The sequence below is a fragment of the Eublepharis macularius genome, chromosome 19 (genome assembly GCF_028583425.1).
Source record: "Eublepharis macularius isolate TG4126 chromosome 19, MPM_Emac_v1.0, whole genome shotgun sequence".
Lineage (NCBI taxonomy): Eukaryota > Metazoa > Chordata > Lepidosauria > Squamata > Eublepharidae > Eublepharis > Eublepharis macularius.
The window spans coordinates 10219585-10240294 of NC_072808.1; the positions used below are offsets into that span (position 1 = coordinate 10219585).

The window sequence follows — 20710 nt, forward strand, 5'->3', positions numbered from 1 at the left end:
CTTCACTCTGAAAAGGTTTATCCAGATGAACAAGCAATGCATCTCCCAAACATGGTGACACTTTTGAGTAATTTATTTGACTGTTATCCCACTTTTCCTCCAAGGAGATTGAGGCCCCTCTCCTATTTTATCCTTACAGACTTAGACTTGGACTTAGACATTTGTTGTTGTTGACTAAGAGGGAAACTACACAAGACACTCGACACGTGTTCTTCACATGGCACTTTCCCTCAAATTTCCATGGGAAGTGTAGTCAGAAAGAACAACCACTCGATGTGATTCTCCACCAAGGAGAAGAAGGAGAGGATCCCTCCCACCGCTCTGTTGGTGCCATTGAAGTTGAGGACCATATTGAGGAGGGCAGCTCAGGAAGCCATCAGCCAGCCCCCCACATGTCTGCCTCACCATGCAGTAGTAGTGCCCAGTGCTCCCTTCTCCTCCTGCCCCAGCCAGGAGTGCTTGGGGCAGCCCCAGCCACCAGCTCCCGCTCAGGGACCAAGCAAACACCGCACATGCTTGATCCCTAGGACAGAAGGCTGGAGCATAATCCCTCTGGCCACCACTGGTGTGCTCAGCTTCCTCTGGCCATTGCCCTCCATCTCATGTAGTTTCCCTCTAAGAGATCCCAAGGTCACCTAGCAAGGTTTGTGGCAGAAAGAAGATTTGAACCAGGTCTCCCCAGTCATAGATTGTAGCCACTACATGATACCGGCATCAGTATCTCTCACCTTCAAGTTCAACTATATAACAACTAAGAGGAAAACTACATGATACGAATGGCACGCGACCAAGCGAGTGTCAAAAATCCCACCTTCACGTGTCTGTCAGTCCTGGAATGGGCACGAGTCCCAGATTGGGCATGCGTCTACAGTTCCCCAGTTTGCTGTGTAGCCTCAGCGGCAAGTGCAAGGCCCAGAATCAAACTTGAAAGGTTTTACACTTTTCCATTTCAAAGTGTACCCCCAAAGGGTTAGAATGTTTCATGTCTGCTCAGAAAGTTAAGCACTTGTTACACATCCTGTTTACCAGCCTACAAAACAGAAACGTTGAGCTCCAACAGTGCAAACTCAGCACAAAGTTTACCTCATGATAGAGGCACGCACATCAGTGCAGAAGAGTTAAAAAGCCCACACAAGGAACAGAATGTCAGCTTGTGGGAGTCGCGCTGCTCCTTCACACTCTTGACCGAGCGCTGGTGGGAAGGAAGGGAATGAGCTATCACAGGAAGAGACGGCTCAGAGACTGCAAGTGCCATTTATGGGCATTATGCACATGGAACGAAGCAATCTAGAAATCCCTCTCCTTGTTCCCAACCAATGCCCCCTTTCGCTTACCTTGCCTTCGCATTTCTTGTGGCTTGCCAGTTTGCACACTGCAAGAAAAAGAAGAGAGATTCCTGAGCTAGGTTAAGATTGGGCTCCCGTTCACGTTTTCATTCCAAGTACGTTACTATTAAATGTACAACAGTACAGTGCGCTGAAAGGCATTGTGTAGTTATTTTTTTTATGGTTAGAGCTATTATGACAGTGAACACTCTAGGAAACTGTGCTGAAGGATACAGGTTTGCAAGCTCATGCTTGGGAAATATCTAGAAATTTGGGGGTGGAGCCTGGGGGGTGGGGTTTGGGAAGAGGAGGGGCCTCAGCGGGATATAATGCCATAGAGTCCACTTTCCAAAGCAGCCATTTTCTCTGGGGGGAAATTCCAGGAGATCTCCAGGAGCCCCTAGCAAGCAACCCTAGCGAGAGAAGGTGTGATTCTTTAATTGTTGGAGAAATGCTGCAGTACAGAAGGCTGTGCCCTGTGGAACAACAATCTGGGGAGGGGAGATCTTAAAACCATGACAAATCGTTGGAGGCCCTAGTCAACAGCTCTGCATTTGCTAGACCTTTTCCTCTCTGCCAGGGGAAGAGGAGAAGGGCAGAACAGAACACAGCAGGACAATTCATACCTTTGCATACCAGCCCTTGGGCCTCGATGGATTCCTTGCACACCACACATGCCTTTTTCTTCTTCTTAAATACCTTCTCTTTGAAGCTGTGTGGCTCAGATGCCTTCCCGGGCTGAAATGACAAACAAGGGCAGGGTTTGGTATGGGAGATAGGTAGGCATGGCTGGATAAACAGAGATACAGTGCCCCATGGATGCGTGAAGGTGAAGCAATATGGTTACTTGCTGGACAGGTCTACAGCTGTTGGAGAATGCATCCCCGAGATTACAGCAGAGTCCCCCACCCAAACAGGTTGTGCCCAGGTGCGTGGCACTTCAGGGATGCCAAATTCTGCACTGTATCAGGCTTTTAGATAAATGCAGTTAACACAATTTGCATACCATTGTCCTGAACACAGATGCTTGAAGCGCTACATTTTCTGTTCACGGTAAAACCTGATTTTCCTTAGAACAAAACACACCATAATTGAATTTAATTTTTTTTGCTGCTGGACTTGGCAATCCTCATATATTTCCCCCCCATCAGAAGCAAATGGTTGATTGTATCATGATTCCTTTTTTTAATCCAATGGCAAGGCCTTTCCCACATAACAAAATGTGCATCCATGTACACAAATGTAGCTCCTGCACATGTGAAAACACAGGATGAAAAAGGGCCTAAAGTACCACCGTTCGATCTTCTAAACCCATGATGAGGCCATATTTAGAATTCTGTATTAGACAAATTCAGAGGGTAGATTTATGATAGTGATTAGCCATGACTAGAGGTGGGCATGAACTGAAAAAATGGCGGTTCATTTGATTCATGGTTCATCACAGTTCATGAACCATGAACTTTCACAAATTTGCCCAAGTTCGTGAACTGGCTCATTCACAGTTTGTGAAAATGTCACTTCTGGGTCAGCAGAAGGTCTGCAGAAAGCCCATCCCCCTGTTGCCTAGGAAACTGATTGATTGATGCCAAGCTGTCTGCAGTAATGAACTGAAATACGAACCAAACGAACCGGGCTATAATTCGTCACAGTTCGTGAGAAATGAGCTCCCACAAACTGCTGGTTCGCGAACTACGAACCGACTTGGTTCGTGATGAAATTTGGTTCATAATTCAGTTCGTGCCCATCTCTAGCCATGATGACTATCCAGGGGCAGTATTGACACACAGTCAATGGGGATCAACAACAGGAGACAGCCATCACTTTCACAACCCGCTTGTGAGCTTCTCAAAAGGATTTGGCAGGTCACTGTTAGACAAAACAGATCTTATGTGGTCCAATTCTTATGTATACAATGGACAGGAGAAAATTTAGAAAGCTTCAGGTGTAACACCAAACCCTAGGTTGTCATTACTGAGCTTAAGAAATTCTCGAGTTCCTTCCCAGTCCCTCTCGTGCATGCCACTATAGTTAAAGGTTGCCACTTTCCAAACCACACCCAAACCACAAAACATGCTTTGCTCTTTCCCCTCCAAACAGCATTGTAAATCTGGGGGGGGGGAGTTGGGGGAGACCAAACCATAATTTGTGGTTCAGACAAAAACACAAACTATGGTTGGCCCTGAAAGTAGAAATGCTCAGCTATGTATGAGAGTAGGAGAGCACAAAAACACCCCCTCCCAGCTTATTCATATAACAACCCCACCCCACACACAATGTCTTGGCATGCACGAATCATGCTTTTGAGGACTTGGGAAAGCATGCCTGAAGCATGCCTTTTGGAACTTGCCCAAGGGCTCCAGGAAAAAAAGCAAACACAAAATCCGTTCACTCATTTAGGGGGAAACAAAAGATTGCATGAAATATTGGTCACTGCACTGAACATTCCTGTATAAGATAGTCCTAGCACTATAGACAGCAAGAATGTACTGGCAAGGGGATCAGTAGATAAACCTTCCTGGAATGGTGGATGCTGGGTCAACGTTCAGTGTTCTGCTGGAAGGACCTATGTTCATTTGGAATGTATCATCTCAAACTACACGGACAGAAGAAAAGATAGCTGCTATTTTTACATTAACCGAGGGGAGGGGAATATACGTGTTCTTCCAGATCTTAACTAAAGATTCTCTACGGACCCTTTACTGGCCAGCAAATGTAATGCAGCAGCTTGAGTGTTAAAATAGGACCAGAGAGGAGATATTATTATTATTATTATTATTATTATTATTATTATTATTATTATTATTATTATTATTATTATTATAGTTCGCCCTTCCCGCAAACAGGCTTGGGGCGGATTACAGCATACAAATAAATACAAATAAATTACAATAAAAGCAATAAAATCACAGATTCATACTCGGATTCAGCTGCATAAAACAGACTCTATGATCTCCCTCCTAATCCACATACAGCTGGCCTTGGGTCCATCAATAACCATAAGAACTAAAAACTTGGGGGAAGGAAATGAAAATCTTCATTAATCTGAATGGGAAAAAATGAGTTTTTCAGGAAAGTAGATTTTGTAGCCAATTCCACACTCCCCGCCCCCCCAAACATGACATATACACAATGCTAGCAATATGTGCTTTGAAAGCTGGACTTAGTACGTTAACTTTTTTGGAATTCCAAAAGAAAACAAACAATAATAATTAGAAATAACACATATCTCGCCCTTACAATGAAACTCGAGAACAGCAGCCAAGGGAATGAGAGATGCAACATGTGTCGAAGAGTGAGATTTATTTTTTAAAAACTGGTAATGCACATCATAAAAAAGATACAACTACTTTTACAAGCAAGTGCTATCCATCACAGTCCCCCGCCAAGTGAGCTTTCCTAGCACACAGACCCCCTCCCCGATCCCCTTGCCTGGATTCTGAGGCTTGAAGCTTGGATTATCCAGAAATGGAGCAGCTGTCCTGCCGGAAATGGAGCAACATTCCAGCCATGCAAATGGGGAGGGGGAGAGGTATGGAATGTTGCGGCACATTACCAGCAGAGCCTCCCCCCTCTTCCCCCCCCCGCACAACTCCATTCTGTGCAGAGAAAAGAGTGGGGGGCTGCATTATCGCATACCAGATCCCCCCAAACCCAGCCAAACTTAAAACAGGCATTCAATGAGACAGTTTCAGACTGGCAATCATAAAGGCACGGAAATCTGAATTTTCCCAAGTATCTCACCCATTTCCTTGAAGAATGGGTAAGCTTAATGGACAGGACGCTGGGGCCCATAGGCTGAAAATATTCTAGGCCAGCAGTTCTCCAAATGGTTGTAGGACCCAATTTGGAGATCCACTTGCAAAGGAGTGTCACACAATTGCCTTCCTCCACATCAAACTCAAGGATCTCGAATCAGTTAATGCTGAATGAGTTTGTATTTTGTTTTTCGTTTTTCGCTTTAATAAATGTATATTGTTATTGAGAGGACCTGATCTCAACGGGACAGGATAGCCCAATCGCCTTGGTTCTTTGAAGCTAAGCAGGGTCTGCCCTGGTTACTACTTGGATTGGAGTGGAGAGTGCCCTCAAGTCATAGCTGACTTATGGTGACCCCTGGTGGGGTTTTCATGGCAAGAGACGAACAGAGGTGGTTTGCCATTGCCATTGCTTGACTCTGCAACCCTGGTCTTTGTTGGAGGTCTCCCATCCAATTACTAACCAAGGCCGACCCTGCTTAGCTTCTGAGATCCAACAAGATCAGGCTCGCTTAGGCTATCCAAGTCAGAGCACCACCTGGATTGGAGACCACTAAAGACGTCCAGGGTCACTAGGCAGAGAAGGGCAACGGCAAACCACGTCTGTTCACCTCTTGCATTGAAAACCCTTGGGGGGGGTCATCGTAAGTCAGCTGCAACTTGACAGCTCTTTACCCACAGACACACATACTCTACTGAGAGACCGGCTGTGTTTCATAGCCATTTTGTACATTCTGCTGAGCGAAAACCAAGTTTTCACATCAGCCTCCCAGAGTCTCCTCTTTCTGTGGAGAGCCTGTGTAGTATAAATTAGTATCTAGGAGGTGTGGGTTCAAATCTCCACCCTGATGGGGTGATCTTGTGTGTGCTATGTGCCATCAAGTCGCCTCTGACCTATGGTGACCCTATGAAGGAAAGACCTCCAAAACGTCCTATCATTAAAGGACTTGCTCAGATCCTGCAAACTGGAGGATGGGGCTTCTTTGACTGAGTCAAACCATCTCGTTTTAGGTCTTCCTCTTTTCCTACAATTATTGACTTTTCCAGAGAGTCTTGTCGTCTCATGATGTGATCAAAGTTTGATAGCTTTAGTTTTGTCATTTTAGCTTCTAGGGAGGATTAAAGCTTGATTTGATCTAGTACGCATTCATTTGTCTTTTTGGCTGTCCATGGTATACGCAAAACTCTCCTCCAGCGCCACATTTCAAATGAATCCATGTTCTTTCTGTCAGCTTTCTTCACTGTCCAACTTTCACATCCATACATAGTCATGGGGAATACCATAGTTTGGATTATCTTGGTCCCCAGAGAGACGTTTTCATCTTTAAGGATCTTCTCTAGTGCCCTCACAGCTGCTCTTCCGAGTCTCAATCTTCTGATTTCTTCATTGCAGTTTCCCTTCTGTTTATGATTAAGCCAAGGAATAGAAAATCTTGAATAATTTCAATTTTGTCGTTGTCGGGCCAGGAATTCTTTCTCAGCCTAACCTACCACACAGGGTTGTAGTGAGTTTAGACCAATGTATCCTGCTCCGACAGGATTAGACAGATACATGGGTGATAGGCCTATTAATGGTAGGGTTACCATCTCTAGGTGGTGGCTGGAGATCTCCCGGAATTACAACAGCCAAGCGACAGAGATCAGATTCCCTTGGTGAAAATGGCTACCTTGGAAGTTGGACTCTATGGTATTATACCCACCGGAAGCCCCTCACCTCCCCAAATTCAAAATTTCCAGGTTTTTCCTGTTCCAGAGCTGGCGACCCTAATTAAAAACTAGCCATGGTGAATAAAGAGAACCTCCATATCCAGAGGTAGCAAAACCCTGACTACCAGTGCCGGGAGGCAACATCAGAGGGAAAGGCCTCTGTGCCCTGTTTTTTGGACCTCCGGAGCAACTGGTTGGCTATTGTGTAAAACAGGATGCCGGATTATACGGGCGCTAGGGTTACCCGCCTCCAGGTGGTAGCTGGGGATCTCCCGGAATTACAACTGATCTCCAGGCAACAGAAACCCTGGAGAAAATGGCTGCTCTGAAGGGTGAATTCTATGGCATCATACCCCACTGAGGCCCCTCCCATTCCTAAACCCTGCCCTCTCCAGGCTCCACCCCCAAATCTCCAGGAATTTCCCAACCTGGACCTGGTGGGCCACAGGTCTGATTACATTCTTAACTCCTTGAGGAAAGGTGGGATAAAAATGTCGTTGGTAGACTAGATCTTGAGCCCCCACCTGCCTCTGTAATGGTATAGGAAAGGAAAATAGATTTTTCCTTTAGATCTAGCCCAGTCACAATGATTGAAACTTGAACCTTGGAAGTAGAATCAGGGCCAAGCTACACATGACGAATGACACTTGAACGGCAAGTGGATTGAGTGGAGGGCAAGTGAACAGAGAGAAATACACTTGCTGTTCAAGTGTCATTCGTCATGTGTAGCTTGGCCCTCAGTTATGCAAAGAATAGTTGGTACATGAGGGCGGGAGGAAGAGAGAGAGAGGAAATGCGCGCAACCCCGTTTAATGAGACCTGAATGCACAAGAACAGGTAAGCGATCCAAAATGTAAATCAGCCAGACGAAGGAGGAAGGTTCCTGGGACATGTAGTTCTTTCCTGGAGAGGCAGGGAATGACAGCTGCTCTGTTTCAAAGCCTGGGTGTATAAGCCCTCCTGAATGCGCCATTCACACCGGGCCCGGCCTTGCGGCCCTCTCTATAAATAGCCATGAATCGTGGGCTTTGTGCGCTGGGTTCTTGCTGCAAAAACAAGTTATCTGTTTGAAAGGGCAAGAAGCAGGAGCCACCGGCCCTGGCCGGAGGCCAAGGGGGCAGCAGCCCAGCAAGAGGCAGCTTTTGAAGCTCAGGAGGGGAAGGCGTCCTTTGCAATCACACCTCTCTTTTCTTTCAAGCGCAGAGAGAAACACAGAGCTCATATAGAACCAAGCAGAGAGTGTCCTAATTTACGGGATGATCGGAGAATTTGAGGATTCTGGATCGCTGAGCATCATTGCCAGATACTTATTCTCGTTTCCCTGCCAATCGGGAGGCAAGCACGAATAGCCCAGGCTGGCGACGTCATTTTGAATCCCGGATCATATTTTGATCTGAGCAAGGGCTCGGAGGGGCAGGAATACGACACTGACTTTGAACATAGATTCATGGTGGGCAGCTAGATGTGACGTGGGAAATGCAGGATTCCCAAAGATACCTGCAGGGGAGAAGCAGCCAGATGGAGGAAGGAGCCTAAACTTTTCCTGATTCTCCCGCCCAAATGCTCTCCCCTCCCCTGCAACTTTCAAACATTTTCTTTTCCAGCCCATAAATAACCGTGAGTCAGGGGAATATTTGCCTCAAGGGGGTATTTGTAAGGGAAAACTGGTAGAGACGGTTAAGCCCTTCCCTCCTGCCCATCTATTCTCCCCTAAATAATGACCCCCCCCCAAGTTTGCTTCACTTTAGTCAGTGTGGGCAAAAAGTGTCTGCCAAGGTTATCTTCTCTGTTCACATCTGAGGGCCAAGCTACACATGACGAACGACACTTGAACGGCAAGTGTATTTCTCCCTGTTCACTTGCCCTCCACTCAATCCACTTGCCGTTCAAGTGTCATTCGTCACTTGTAGCTTGGCCCAAAGCCTAAAGGGCTCTCTAAGCTCCTCCCCATGAGCCAGTTTGGTATAGTGGTTAAGAGGCACAGGACAATGAAGTGGAGAACTGGGTTCAATACCCCACTCCTCTGCTTGAAGCCAGCTGGGTGACCTTGGGTCAGTCACAGCTCTCTCAGAGCTCTCTCAGCCCTCCCCATCTCATAGGGTGATGGTTGTGGGGATAACATACTTTGTAAACTGCTCTGAGTGGGTAAGCTGTCCTGAAGGACTGTATATAAATCAAATGTTGTTGTTGTTGTTATGATGCATTTCAGCGGAGCCTTTGACAGAACTCTTTCCTCATCAAGCAATTCAAATTCAGGCAAAGGGCTCTGAAACTCAATTCTGACTCTGTGTGGATAGTAACAGAGCCTCTGTTGGAGGGGGTTTTTTTCCTTTTGACTTTCATATTTTGCCCTCCACGCTGCAGCGGCGCGGAGGGCGATCTAAACTCCCCTCTGTCTGGAGATCAGGGGTGGGGCCATCAGCCATGTGACCATTTTCAAAAAGTGCCGGAACTCCGTTCCACCACGTTCCAGCTGGGAAAAAGCCCTGCCAGTAGCACCTTAAAGACCAACAAAATTTCCAGGGTTTAGGCTTTTGAGAGTCCAAACTCCCTTCATCAGATACAAGTAGGAATGGAGATTCCTGAATCTTTATCTCCCAGTCAGAAGGTGGGAGGGGTGTTGCAAAGAAGAGAGTTCAGGAGGATGCAAAGGTACAGTGCAAAATATAATCCGCTTGATTACAGCACGGGAGAAACGTTTGCAGGTAGGAAAGGCAGTCTTTCTGCTCTGACTGGCAGCAACTGTACAGGGTCTTAGGGCCAAGCTACACGTGACGAATGACACTTGAACGGCAAGTGGATTGAGTGGAGGGCAAGTGAACCGGGAGAAATACACTTGCCGTTCAAGTGTCATTCGTCACTTGTAGCTTGGCCCTCAGGCAGAGGTCTTTCACATCACCTCCTGCCTAATCCTTTTAACTGTAGAGCCTGGGGATTAAACTGCAGACATTCTGCTTGCAAAGAAGATGCTCGACCATCGAGCCACGGTGCTCCTCCCTTGTAAATATGACATGAGAGGCTGCACGGCTATAGCACCAGGCTTTGCACAGAAGCCTTGAGAAATATTCCTAAAATGAGCTCTTAGGGCCAAGCTACACATGACGAATGACACTTGAACGGCAAGTGGATTGAGTGGAGGGCAAGTGAACAGGGAGAAATACACTTGCCGTTCAAGTGTCATTCGTCATGTGTAGCTTGGCCCTCAGTCTCTGGTATTGGAGAAGACCTGGCTTTTTCTTTCTTACTCTGATCTGGTGAAGAATCTACAAAAAGAAAATGTGTGTATATATATATATACGGAGGAGTTAGCCGTGTTAGTCTGTAGTAGCAAAATCAAAAAGAGTCAGGCATCTGATGAAGAGAACTTGATTCTCGAAAGCTTATGCTACAATAAAATAAAATTGGTTAGTCTTAAAGGTGCTACTGGACTCTTTTTGATTTTATATATATACGCTCACACTGAAAGAGAGAGAGGAAGAGAGAGATCTGAAACGAGGCACTTCAGCAGTGCAGCTTAAATTCCTAGCATACCAGCATCTCTTACCAACATCCCGAACTCTGCACCAGGCTGGGAGGGAAACGGTTAGCTGGGCTGGTCCAAGCCTGAGCCTCTGCGCCAGTGGGCAAAAAGGTTAACCAAGGCAAGGAACTGGCTCTTTCGTAACGGGAGCCCACGAGGTGCTGCTGCATACATCCTCCTCCCTCCCTGCTCTCAAGTTGTTCCAGAACAACATGTTTACTCACATGGCTCGGTCACACTGCAGAGCAAAGAGTGCCCGCTATTGTGTACTGGCAGAGACATTTCCCACCAGCTATGCAACAGCCCTGTCCTGGGTCATGAGAAGGGCTGCATTTACATGGCAGGCTTGCTTGGATTCTTGCTCCCAAATCTAAATCTTGACGCCAAAGAAATCCAAATCCTGCAGTCCAAGTAATGCTGTGTGCATTAAGGCAAGCGGCATGTGATTGCTTGTTTTGCAGAGTATATTCATTTGCCAAGAATCTGGGTTAAAGATTAGGATATGGATTAGGGGAAAGCATGAAGATCCAAGAGAGCTTAGGTATCGTTTATTTGTATATTTATACCTTGCTTTTCTTTTCAATGGGCATCTAAATCAGCTTACACATTGTTCTCCCCTTCTCCGTTTTATCCTTACAACAACACCCCTGTGAAGTAGGTTAGGTTGAGAGTGGCAAATGGAAAGACCAACATGGCTACCTACTTGAAACTGTCTAAATGTGAAATTGCTGCCCTGTTACTGCCACGGCAGCTTGCTGGGCGACCTTGGGCCAGGCAGCCTCACGGGTTTGTTGAGAAGAGGATAAAACGGAGGGGAGGAGAACGGTGCCGCTCGCTGGTTGGGTCTCCAATGGGGAGAAAAGCAAGGTATAAATGTCTACATGAATAAAATGTAGTCTGCCAGTAGCTCTGTCCAAGTTCCCCCAAAGCCTGGAGGAGATAGAGAAAGGACACACATTTAAATGTTTTGGACAGAGAAAGAGAAGCCAAGAGGCAAGCTGCAAGTCGGCTTTCTCTGGGAATTTGAGGTGGGTTGGTGGATTTATTTCCTTCCCCCCCTCTGATTAATTAATGATCCAATCTGCTTTTCTTCACCTGCTTCAGCCTGTGTATGCAAATCCTCAGAAGGAAACAAAGACAGAGCAGTGTAAATTTAATTTGCAAAGGAGAAAGATAAATAGGGAGAAACATTCAAACTGTCCCCCCCAACTCTCCAAATTAGAAGAGGAGCTTAGAATGTGCCAGATGTCTTATGCCAAAGGGCCACGCTATATCCCACAGCTGGCCACCTCCTGTTCCATTTTGATATTAGAAAAAAGCTGGAAGAAAAATATGCAAAGCAATGGCATACAGGAAGTAGGAGCGCCCTGCTTGAGGCAGCTTACAAATTAAAAGCATCATAATATAAACACAAACCATTAAAAACAAGCCACTGGGTGTAAACAGCACAAAAACTGTCACGCAACAGAAGCAGATGATTAACAACAACAATAATATATACTGCTCTTCTAGACCGATTAGTGCCCCGCCTAGAGCAGTGAACAAGTTAGTGTTATTATTATCCCCACAATACAGCTGGGGCTGAGAGGAGTGGCTTACTCAAGTCCACCGGCTGAGCTCATGGCAGTAGAGGGCTTCGAACCTGTAGAGTGCTGATTCACAGCTGAACCACTTAACCATTGTGCTGCAGCAGATCAAAAAGCTGATAAGATAAAACCCCTGGGTCAAAAGATGTGCTTTGGCCTGGCACCTAAAGGAAAGGAAAGTAGGTGCTGGACAAGTCTCAAGGGGGCGGTTCAGAGGTGAGAGGCCACCACAGAAAATGCCCTGTCTCTAGTCGCCAACTGCCTCACCTATGAAGGTGGGAGCACAGAAAGAAGGGCTTGAGAGGCAGATTTAAACTGGTAGGCCAGACGGTATGGATTGTCAAACCAGAGGGAAAATAAGAATGCTCCGAGAACAACATCTGTAGCAATAGGACTTGCTGGCAAGCCATTTTACAGGGACGGGCCCTCTCCCTCTTACTTTTCAAAGAATCCCTCCAGAAAAAAGTTATTACTGCCCAGAGGCACTTGAGTGCACTGATCCAGCATATATCAACTATCTGCGTGACAATCTGCGTCTAATCTATAGGCAATCTCAGTACACACTTCCGGCTTCCTGCATAGCAGCAGAATTGGGCAAGGGATGGGAGGTTCCCATCCCACTGAACTCTCCGTTCCGTAGCTCAGGAAATCAGATGGGAATTGGTCAACTCTTAAGAATAGCAGGCTGGGCCCCGGAGGTCGGGAACAGCTCTTAAAAATAGGAACTGTCAAGATATCAGTATTTTTTTAAAAAAATTCCTCCCCTGCTTCGGGAAGGGTTGGAGAACAAATCGTACTCTGTCAATTGCATCGTGATCAGCAGACCCAGTTTGCTGACTTATCCCTGCGCTGAGCTCACCCCAAGCTGGTCCATTTCCCTTTCCTGTGTTGGGATCCAGTTCATTTCCAGGTTCTCAGCCGCCACCACCCCTCTTCGCCTAGTCTGGGTTTCCCGGCACTGCTTGCGGTGGGCTGGAGGACATGTGGGAACATCTTAAGAAACCTGGAAATCTGCTTGTGCGCTCTCTCAGGCTTGCAACCCTTGCATTAAAAATTACCACTTAAGCAAAACCCCATGTTTTTGCGCATGAAGCTTCAATCAAAGGATTGGGAGTCCTCTTGGGAAGAGTGTCATTTTAATTACATCTCTGGGAACTTTGATGTCATTCTTCAGTAACATCCACCCTGCTTGCAATGACAGGATTTTAGGATTTTAACAGTTCATAAGCCAGGATGCAATGAGCCAGGCTATAACATCTGTGGCCCGTTTGTATCCAGAAATAAGTGCTGTTAAATTAAATGCTATAGGCATATGATTTGGTTCCAGGATTTGGTTGGTAGGCCTGTGATACTGCAGGGGAAAAGGCAGCAAACAGCTCTTATCACCCCCACAAGGTCCACAAGAAAAGAAATCCATGCAATACTTGATAGACAAATAAGTGGGTACTAGATTAAATCAAGCCTGAATTCTCCTTAGAAGCTAAAATGACAAGACTAAGGCTATCATACTTTGGACACATCATGAGAAGACTTGAAGAAGTGGAAGGCAGTAGGAAAAGAGGAAGACCTAAAACGAGATGGCTGGACTCAATAAAAGAAGCCACGTCCTCCAGTTTGCAGGATCTGAGCAAGTCTGCTAAAGATAGGATGGTTTGGAGGCCTTTCATTCATAGGGTCGCCATAGGTCGGAAGCAACTTGACAACACATAACACGCATACACTTGAAATCACACAAAACACTGTGCAAGCTTTCGAGTTTGTGAGAACCCTTCCTTAGGCAGATGTTACAAAAATTAAAGAAGTTTAGGAGGATAAATGCAGGCTCTTATGCCGGCTATAGCGGTGTGGGTTGCTGATCGGCTCACTGACTTGTATAATTGCTGAAGGTGATAGATTTCAGCACTTGCATTCTGGGACAAAGATGTAAACCATGGAGGCAAATCTCAACCGAGAAAATGATGTCCACAAACCCATTCAGAACACACAGTTCTCTTTGCAGCCTGAGACTGCAGCCTACACAGGTCAGGATCAGGCCTATGCCTAGATGGGCAACAATCCATATCCACAATGTTGGTGGAGGAAGAAAGGAAGGATGGAAATGTCATACATAAATGACAGCCTTTTGAAGGTGCCAGCCGGGAAAGGAGTAGGATCAGCAGTAGAGATGGGTACGAACTGGAAAAAACCAAACCATGCAGTTTGTGGTTCGTCGCATTTCATGAACCATGAACCACAAACTTTCACGAACCTGACCGGTTCGTGAACTGGTTCGTTTGGTTCGTGAAAACGTCACATCCAGGTCAGCAAATCGTCACTTTCAGGTCAGCAGAAGGTCACTTCCGGGCCAGCAGAAGGTCTGCAGGAAGTCCATCCTCTGCTGCCTAGGAAACTGATTGATCGGCACCAGGGCCATTTCCACACTACTCACCTTCATCTGGAATGGGGCACAATGTCGTGGAAAAAACGCAGAAGATAGCGTCTTCTTGTGCAAGTTTTGCGCGACATCATGCAAAACTCGTGCGAGAAGACGCTATCTTCTGCGTTTTTTTCACAACGTTGTGCCCCATTCCAGATGAAGGTGAGTAGTGTGGAAACGGCCCAGGCTGTCTTCAGTGACGAACCAAAAAATGAACCAAACGAACCAGCCTAAAGTTCGTGGCGGTTTGTCAGAAATGGGCTCTGATGAACCACCAGTTCGCAAACCACGAACTGGCCTGGTTCATCACAAACTTTGGTTCGTGCCCATCTCTAATCAGCAGCTACCTGTGCATCTCCTCTTATGGTTCCTGCTTGGTGGAATATCCTACCTGAGGAGGTCCGAAAGGCTTCCTTGTTCCTATTTTTCTGCAGAATGTATAAAACGGAACTGTTCAGGAAGGAATTTTTACAAAGGGAATAGAGATGTAGTAAAACAGAGCTGTTCAGGAGGGCGCTTTTTTAGAGGAAATAAGATCATAGCTTAATTGTTTGTGAAAACGGTAGGCGGTTTTTGCTCCTGCTCCCCCTCACCCCAATATTGCATACACTGGGTGTATTATACTGTTTCATTATTGCATTGTTTCTCTAGCTATGTCATCCATGGATTGCATCATTTATTGTCTGTACTGGTCTTGATTGCATTGTTTTAGAATTCTGTGATCCGCTTTGAGACTTAGAGAGATCAATAAAATAAATAGCTGCAGATGAAAATCCCCAGCCAGGCTCGCTAATTCATTGCACCGAGCAAGGATTTGGGGCTGGCCACACAGATGCACCAGCTCCATCCTTCCTGCTCCAAAGCTGATGGAAAACAAACTTAAAGAAGGATTTCCCTTCTGGTCTGTATCCAAAGCTAGCTGCTAAGTGTGAAATCTTAGCATTTCAGTCTAAGAGAAACTAACCGCTTCCTCCATGTTCTCCAAGGGGGCTGCTTCACACATTACGGTTATTTAAGCATGCACTTTGATTTTTGTTTTAAAGTGCACACCTAAAGCTGTAAAACATGACTGTGACATACTGTTGCTCACAGCAAACCTATGCATCATTATATACCTCGGCTGGAGAGTCGGGAGTACTGGCTACACTCCCTGTTGCATGCATGCTCCACTAAGGGCCACCTTCATTGAAATGTGGCAATATGTGCATTTATGTACAGTGGAATCCTAGGTACTGTTCCTACAGTCCAAATATGCTGATTTCAGTGGACTTACCCTGGAGTAACTTCACTGAGGATTGCAATGTTAATCAACAAACAGTATGTTTTAAAGAAATAAACATACAGAATAATGAGGATCACTCATTATTGCCAGCCTCTAGGTGGGGGCTGGTGTTTTCCTGGAATTGCAGCTGATCTCCAGACTACAGAAGACAGTTTCTCTGGAGAAAATGGCAACATCAGAGGGTGGACTCCGTGGCATCACATTCCCACTGAGCTCCCTCTGCTCCACAAACTCCACCTTTCCGGGATCCACTCTCCACACTCCAGGAGTTTCCCATATCAGAGTTGACAACCCTGCTGGTGCAGGAAGGAGGATATTTTTGCATAACAATATTAGACTTCTAAAGTCGAATCCAAGGAAGTTTTCATTTGGCCTCATTATTTTGCTGAACGGCTTTCCGGTACAATCAAGATGATTCGTTTTATCTCTGGATCGGGGGAGTCTTGTAAACTCTTTGAAACTTGACAAGACAGTTACCTCCAGGACTCTATTCCAAAACAGAGCTTGAATCTGAAGATAGTGAGACGGGCCAGAGCGTTCAGAAGACCCTCAACTCAGGATTAGACATGGGCATGAACCAACCAACCCCCCCGAACTATGAGGTTCGTGGTTCATGGATTTTCACGAACCAGGAACCACGAACTGGCACGGAACTGGGGCCAGTTATGAACCAGATCGTGGTTCGTGGGGTTTAAATACCCCTTTCTGGCCGCTTAGCAGCGGCAGGGAAAGGGACATTTAACAGTTTAAAGGGCCCTTTCCTGCCTTGCAAGTGGCAGGTCCCTTTAAACTATCAGCTGGCAGGTGGTGGGGGAGGGGATCCCCCCTGCCGCCTGCCAGCTGATAGTTAAAAGGGACCTGTCACTTGCAAACTGCAGGAAAAGTTTAAATGGCCATTTCCTTGGGGAAATGGCCATTTAAACTGTCCCTTTCCCAATATGACCCAAACAAACCCAAACCAGTAACCAGTTCGTGGAAGTTCGTAGAAAGGAGCTTCCACGAACCATGGTTTGCGAACCATGAACTGGCCTGGTTCGTGCAATTTTTTGGGTCGTAATTGGATTCGTGCCCATCTCTACTCAGGATGATTGCCATACGGTCCCGTGAAGCCCCTTTCCTGAATTTTCATTTGCAAAGGATTCTAAGCTTATTTGCTTATGAAGACTGAAGGGAAAGCATGCAAGCTGTATGCCTCCCAATTGCTCACTGAGAAGTAAACTGGCTCCCACCGAATTCCTGACTTTTATTTATCCTTTGTGATATGCATGTATGAACAGAGCAGCTGCTGCCCTCCAACAGATAATCACATCGGTGTGGTCTCCTTGGCTTCGGAATCCTGGCTCATTTCCTCTGTTCTGAGTGACTGCTCCCGCTTCGTGGTCACAAATGTCAGGTCTGGTGGTCTGGAGAGGAGCTGGGAAGCGGGAAGGCAGATATGCACGGACTGGAAGACACAGACCGCTCTGTTGGGGCTCGGATGCCAAGATAGAGTCAAGAGAGAGCCAACGTTAAAAATGTGGCATGACAAAATCTGGAACGATTATCTGATGTAAAAAAATCACTGACCCAAGGTTAAAGAATCAGCTACTTTTCAATCAACTTTCCCAAAATGGCTTTACCCGCCCTCCCCATATTTTTTTTTAAATTACACAGCGCAAGCATGTTAGCATCCTGACCTGGATAGTCCAAGTTAGCCTGATCTCATCAGATCTCAGAAGCTAGGCGGGGTCAGTCCTGATTAGTAATTGGATGGGAGACCATGAAGAATGACCCATTTGTTGTAGGAATATCTATATTGCTGTTCTTTCATTACTGTCACGAATATGTGGCGTTGTTATGTTACCTTCTTTCTCCTGATCTAAAACATTGTTAATTGAATGGATATCAAGAGTCATTTCAAGTTCTTTCCTCTCTTTGTTTATGTTTATAGTTACTGTTAAACTTGTTCAAAACTGTATAAAAAACTTTCTAAAATAAAAAGTTTAAAAGGAGAGAGAGAAAGAGGGAGCCAACAGTTTTCTATGATCAGACAGAACTCTTATCTCCTGCTTGCGGCCAGCTGCAATACCATCCTTTGATGGTCAAAAGTGGTGGTGCTGAAACACCAGATCTGAGAACATAAAGACAAAGGCCCCCATTTTAAGATTTCCTAGCACTATACTACAATAAGTACGACAATAGCATGGAACTCTGTACCCGTTGTTATCTGCCTTTTCCTTCATAAATCATCTCCTAAGATTAAGATGCAAAGCTCATGGAAAGCCAACTGCAAGCTAGGGGTGATCTTAGCCATGGGACATCTAAGGCACTTGCCCCAGACTCCATGCTAGGAAGGGCAAAACTGGGAGCCCCCACCACCCTGCCACCATCTACTCCACTACACTGAAGCACCCGCTCTGGAGTTACTGCTAGTCTTCTGTGCAGCTTGAGATCTTTTTGAGTTTTGCCCAGGGGCTCAGAATCAGTAAGATTACCCTGGCTGCAAGCAACCTCTGTATAAAAGTCAACACCTGAGACACTGCTGCTATGTCACACTTCTTTCGGAAGCTAGCTTGATGGTCACTAGGACCACAGCCTTTTTGGTGGTGACCCCTAAATTAGTGAGCCTTTCCAGGTAGGCCAGTCCAGCTCTAGCCTTCTTTTTGTCCATGAAATGAATGAAAACATCCGTGTTTCACTGAGTTATCAAGGTGGGAGGTGTTTTACACTGCCAGGGTTTAATATATTTTTAACATACTGCTTTATGTTATGATTAGCCACGATGGATGTTTCTGGAAGGCAGAACGATGGAGAATATGTGTCTGAAATAAACAGAGGAAGAAGAGGCGAGGGGAAGGCAGGGAGACCGCTCTGAGCTTCTTAGAGGAAGGACAAGATAAAAATGACGGCGTGTAGAAAACTATCAGCATTGGCAGAGACAAAGAGGAGGCAGGCAGAAAGCTGAAAAACTGATTTAACAAGTGGCAACTTTTAATCAATGTTTGGAAATGAAATTATGGCATTTAATGAATGCTGGGAAACATTTACACATACTGAACGTTGAGAATACAAGGGTATGGTGCTTTAAATGTTAAGTAGTATTAAGTATTATTATAAACCATACATTAGAAAGCCAGCTTGGTGTATCAGTTAGAGTGTCAGATTTGGCGCTAAACTACAAGAGATGAATTACACGAGGACACGTATGTGACGGGAGTCACAATGTTAGCAGAGAAGCTGAGTTTTAAAAGACAGATTGGAAGGTCTTGTCAATTTCCCCTCTCTACAGAGCCAGTAAAGATTGCTCCTCAGAGGGTTTGCTAATATCCTCTTCGCCTCCCAAAGGCTCACCTCCCCTTCTAGGAGGCAAAGAGGAAATAAAACCTTTGAGGTGCCATCTTTGCTGCTCTGTAGAGAGGGGAATTGACAGAGCCTTTTGATCTGTCTTTTAAAACTCAGCTTCCTGGTTAACATTGCGACCCCCTTCAGGTGAGCGTCCTCGTGTAATTTGTCTCTTGCAGTTTAGCTCTAGGATCTGGGAGAGCTGAGTTTCAATCCCCACTCTGCCATGGAAGCTCTCCAGATTTCCCTAGGCTAGTCCTCTCAGCCTCACCTACCCCGCAGGGTTGTTGTGAGGATAAATGGAGAAGAGGAGAATGCTTTCAGCTGCTTTCGGTCCTCACCGGGGAGAAATACAAGGCATAAATGACATTTAAAGAACTGAAATGTAATTTTTGAAAAAAGCCATGTGGCAGTGTTGCGTAGTGGTTAGAATGGAGAGGACACAGAGGTTCAGATTTCTCCTCTCTGCTATCAAACTCATTGGATGACCTTGTTGTTCTGAGGCTAAAATGGAGGAAAGGGGACCACTTATGCTGGCCTGGCCTTCTTAGAGGAAAGGTTGGATAAAAATGGAATAAATCAATCTAGTATATAAATAATAATGATTGGACAGGACAGCTCACTTCAGACGAGTGAGATAAACTGAGAACCTGACGCAAGTCTAGATTTGCAGTCTCATTTCCTGTTTATGTAGCGTTCTCAGCTCTTCTGGAAAGCTGCTCATAGGATTTCCCCTGGAACAGAAAGGCCATTCCTACTGGGGGGGGGGTGCACTTTAAAAAAGTTCCATGATAAAATCTCCACCATTCAACAAACCTTTAAACTGAAAAAGCAGAAGAGTTCAACAGTCTATATCCTCCCATAATCTCCCCATGGTCCACTCCTCATTCAATAATAACAGCCTCGCAGCCCCACAGAACCTTTAACACCCAAGCCCGATCTATGTTTGGATCGGAAGTGACGAGTCAGTCCATCTAAACAGTCCCTCCGTCAAGTCGTTCTTTATTAAAAACATCTCCATATCCTGATTATATTGGCTTTTATGATCGCCACAGCAGCTAACGGGGATCAAAGATGCGCATTTAAACAAGCCATTAAAAATAACAGCTAGATAAAAACAGCAGACCAATAAAGATAACAATTGCAACAGCATCATACTTTTTGAATATATGGAACGGCGTTATATCTCCTTCAGTATTTTCTGCTTTGACTGGCACGAGCTCCCCTGGGGTCTCAGATCGAGAAAGGTCCTCCCTAACATCTGCAACGCCAGACCCTCTAACTGAAGATGTCATGTACCGAACTTAGGACCCTCTTCTTGCAAATCAGGTGCTTACAAGCTCCTATAGACTCTCTGGAACAGAACTGCATTGGCTCGATCCCTAAACCCTATAGGGAGGAGGCCAGGGAAACTTCTTTATGGAGGAAGTTCTATAGTCGTGTGGCAATGGCAAGAAGGCCCTGTCCCACAATAGTTCAGACGACAAAGACAGATTTTGTTTTGTTTTTATATTTATACCCCACTTTGCTCCCCAGCGGGTACCCAAAGCAGTTTACAAGCAGGGATTGGGAACTCAGACTATTTAGGACTTTTAACAATGAACTCCTAAACTGAGTTACTTGGGCTTAGACTGGAATAACTCATTTTAGGATTTCAGTTTAAAGCAGCCCTTTGAGCCTAAGGTTCGTGTTCTTTCTCTCTCTCTCTCTCTCTCTCTCTCTCTCTCTCTCTCTCTCTCTCACACACACACACACACACACACACACACACACACACACACACACACACACACACACA

At 45.7% G+C, this 20710-nt stretch overlaps 1 protein-coding gene across 3 annotated transcripts in view; it reads right to left on the bottom strand.

Moving 5' to 3' along the window:
• Positions 1-20710, bottom strand: part of TNS2 (tensin 2) — a 121346-nt gene that overhangs the window by 64682 nt on the left and 35954 nt on the right. For all 3 annotated transcript variants that reach the window (XM_055003116.1, XM_055003118.1, XM_055003117.1), the window contains exons 2-3: positions 1952-2063; positions 1335-1372 (exon numbers count right to left, since the gene is read on the bottom strand). In XM_055003116.1, the coding sequence (XP_054859091.1) occupies positions 1335-1372; positions 1952-2063 (150 nt within the window). The remainder of the gene's footprint in view (positions 1-1334; positions 1373-1951; positions 2064-20710) is intronic.